The 3335-nt window shown below is 35.9% G+C and overlaps 1 protein-coding gene across 1 annotated transcript in view; it reads left to right on the plus strand.

Moving 5' to 3' along the window:
- Positions 1–3335, plus strand: part of LOC100182654 — a 22865-nt gene that overhangs the window by 15474 nt on the left and 4056 nt on the right. The window contains exons 24-27 of the mRNA XM_018817197.2: positions 1374–1497; positions 2074–2190; positions 2500–2673; positions 3071–3211. Of these exons, the coding sequence (XP_018672742.1) occupies positions 1374–1497; positions 2074–2190; positions 2500–2673; positions 3071–3211 (556 nt within the window). The remainder of the gene's footprint in view (positions 1–1373; positions 1498–2073; positions 2191–2499; positions 2674–3070; positions 3212–3335) is intronic.

Below are 3335 nucleotides of genomic sequence, written 5' to 3' on the forward strand. Positions count from 1 at the left end.
CTATATGACACTTCTTGCAACCCTGGTTTAAGAAACCATGCACTAATTGATTACTATTGGTATTACATTCTTTCTTAATTGGCAGTAACAAAGTTTGATATTAGACCCAGACATATTAGCAGACATCTTTTAAACAGCATTCCCTAATGCAGTCTTTGTAAGTGACTATTTTTCTGTATTGCTGACCAATTTGACAACCCATTTCTGACCACTGGGTTGAAGCAATTGCAGTTAAGTGTCTTGCCAAATATATTAACATTATACTCACACAGGTTGATGTTCCGATTGGGTTTAGACTCCACCAACGATCTGACACGAATACGAACATTAGCTGAACAACTTCAGACTTCAACTTCAGCAACTGATACAGTGAGTTTAAAAATTAAATAATTATTTTCAATGTATTTGAAATTTGACCTATTTTATGGTTTAAATAGGTATTTGTTACCCATTAATTTGTTTTGATTGAAACACTCCACAAAATATTGAAACACTTGATTCCACAAAATATTGAAACACTTGATTGAAACACTCCACAAAAATTTTTTTTACCTAATAAACTTATATTTTTAAATAAAAACCGAACTAACTACAATTAAAGACATTTCTCTGTGAGATTTAGTTTCTTAAACCTCTGTTTAACTAATAATCTGTTAAAAGTATATTTACAATAAGCAGAAGTAACAGAATGACCTGTTTATTTTCCAGGCTTCAAGTTCGAGAAAAAAGCGACAGTTATCGCTTGGCAGCGCAGATCTCGGTAGTCTCGTTGGTTTGGGGCTTCCCCTGCCCCCAACAACGACCCTAACAACCACAACTTTGGGTGATGACCTCACAACTGATGCGGGCACTGTAAATATGAGCATTACATCATCATATGACAACATGACATCATCATATGACAACATTACATCACCATACCCCAGTGACATCACACTTTTTCCAGCTAAAAGAAAACCAGATGTAAGTTTTAATTTTTCGAAAGTTTCATAACTTCCCGTTCGTTTTGTTTAATTTACTTTTGGTTTTCTAACTTAATGTTAAATGTGAATGTAACTTGCTTTATACTCGCATGCCGGGGCAACAACAGTCATTATAACATAGTTGTTCTGTTTCATACCCCTCGTGCCCGCTTCTGAGTTACCATGTATGTTACTTTTTTTAATACTGATATTGTCAGTGGTCCCTAATGGATTGTCCAAATTATCAGCCATACATAAAAAAATGATTACCCACAAAGTAACATACACGGTAACTCGTAAGCTGGCACGAAGTGTTAAACTCGTGTGATATCGACTGTCGTTTTCCGGCCGCGTGAGGATAAAGTAAGTTACATTCATTCATTCATTCATTCATATATTGTTATTATTAAGGTTCCAAACTCTGGAAACTATGACAACAGTGTCTCAATATGTTCTTGGTTTTCGAACATGAAAATAATTGAATCCACTGCTGATGTCTGTCAGCAGGAAAAACAGTTTGTCTGTGAAAAACCAGGTAAAATAATGGTTTGTTTTGTTTAAGTTGTTTGCTGTTTAGAAGTAACAGGGTTTTCTTTAGCATTTACCTAAAACAAAAGGTTTATCTTTGGTGGCATATTTCCCATTAATGTTGGAAAATTTTAAGTGCTATTTAAAATCAATAGTAAATCACTCTTAAAACAGAACGGCCATAGCCGGCACCAATGAGCAACCAGAATAAGATACAGATATGTAATAAACATTGTTAAATACAACTATGAAACCTGACAGAGTCTAATGTATTGATATGTCACAGAATTTGTGTTGATAATTTTTTATATCCGTTAAAGTTAAAAAATGTACTGGTTTGAATTTTACTGTTCAATTGTTGAGTAAGTCAGATGTTATTTGTGCTTCACATACTTTGTCAATATAATTGTTACCACTATAAAAGCCAAAAACACCACTGATGTAAGTCCGAATTTATTTTAGTTGTCAGAACAGCCTTTAAATCAGTATACCAATGGAAATACCAATGGAAACCAGAATAACATACAGATACAGAATAAACATTGTTACGTACAACTTTTTCTATGAAATCTAAATATTTCAGTTGTTGATCGTTTCCCCCCGTCGCGGATCATTGATTTGCGTGGGAATATCGACGAATCCAGGAAGTTACTCCGACTCTCGTGGTCGGCGCCTGGAGATGACCTTAATGTGGGAAGAGGTGTGTAATATTACTCTTATTTCATATATTAAATGACATACATTTAAGCAAATTGAAAATAAAGCTTTAAAATCATTGTCACTTATCAGTGCTCGCGTTTATAAATGATCTGCCTGGTAATCAATGCTGAATCAATTGGAGACGTGCTGCAATCAACATGCACTGACTTTTTCCAAACAGTTTTCCAAGTGGCTTAATCGCTTCTCTAGGTCTTATGTGTAAGCTTCTAGTTCCAAAGTACATTGTGTCACAACTTGTGTTCACCCACCATAATAATTTATTATTAATGCTTCCAAATTACTCCAACAGCAACCAGGTATGATGTCCGTACACTACGAACAAGAAAAGCGAGAAGTATTCTGATGGCGGACTTTAGTATGGGCGAACCCATCTCCGATACCGATGTTTTTAACGGCTCACTTGTTAATCCACAATCACCAGGATCAAGGGAAAGTGTGATAGTAAACTTAACTAGTAGTACAGGTACGTTTGAATTTGGAGTATTTCATTCTTGGCAACTAGTGAAGAATCTTCCAGTACATTATATATTAGACTGGTGGGAAAGAGGTTGGTAGTAAAGGTTATTACTCTGGGGGATATGGGTCTAGAGGTTGGTTGTTACGTTTAGCAGTTAACCGAGAATGTTGGATGGTTTTTTCCTAGCACTTAATCACTGCTAGTAAAGAATCGTTCCTCTACATTATCTGCTAACTGCGAAACGTAACAACCAAACTCTAACCCCTATAACCACTAGCCTCTACCTCTAAGCGAAATGCATCTGTATACTGATACTTTAATATGGGGAACCATCACCTCATAATCACTAGTGCCACATTTTGTTGTGATTAAACACTAACTAGTAATCGTTACCTTTATACAGAATGTCCACCTCATGCAGCTGTCGATCTAATATTTGCCCTTCCCTCTGATATATTGCTTGGTGGGGCGAACCCACCTGATAATACAAAGAGAAACAACATCATTCAGTTTGTGGAACAAATAATAACCAAATATCGCATTGGTAAGACAAAAGACTTGTGTATTTATAATGAATGTAACTACTTTATCCTCGCGTGGCCGGAAAACGACAGTCGTTATCACACGGGTTTAACACCTCGTGCCAGCTTACGAGTTACCATGTATGT

This window comes from Ciona intestinalis, chromosome 2 (assembly GCF_000224145.3).
Source record: "Ciona intestinalis chromosome 2, KH, whole genome shotgun sequence".
Taxonomy (NCBI): Eukaryota; Metazoa; Chordata; class Ascidiacea; order Phlebobranchia; family Cionidae; genus Ciona; species Ciona intestinalis.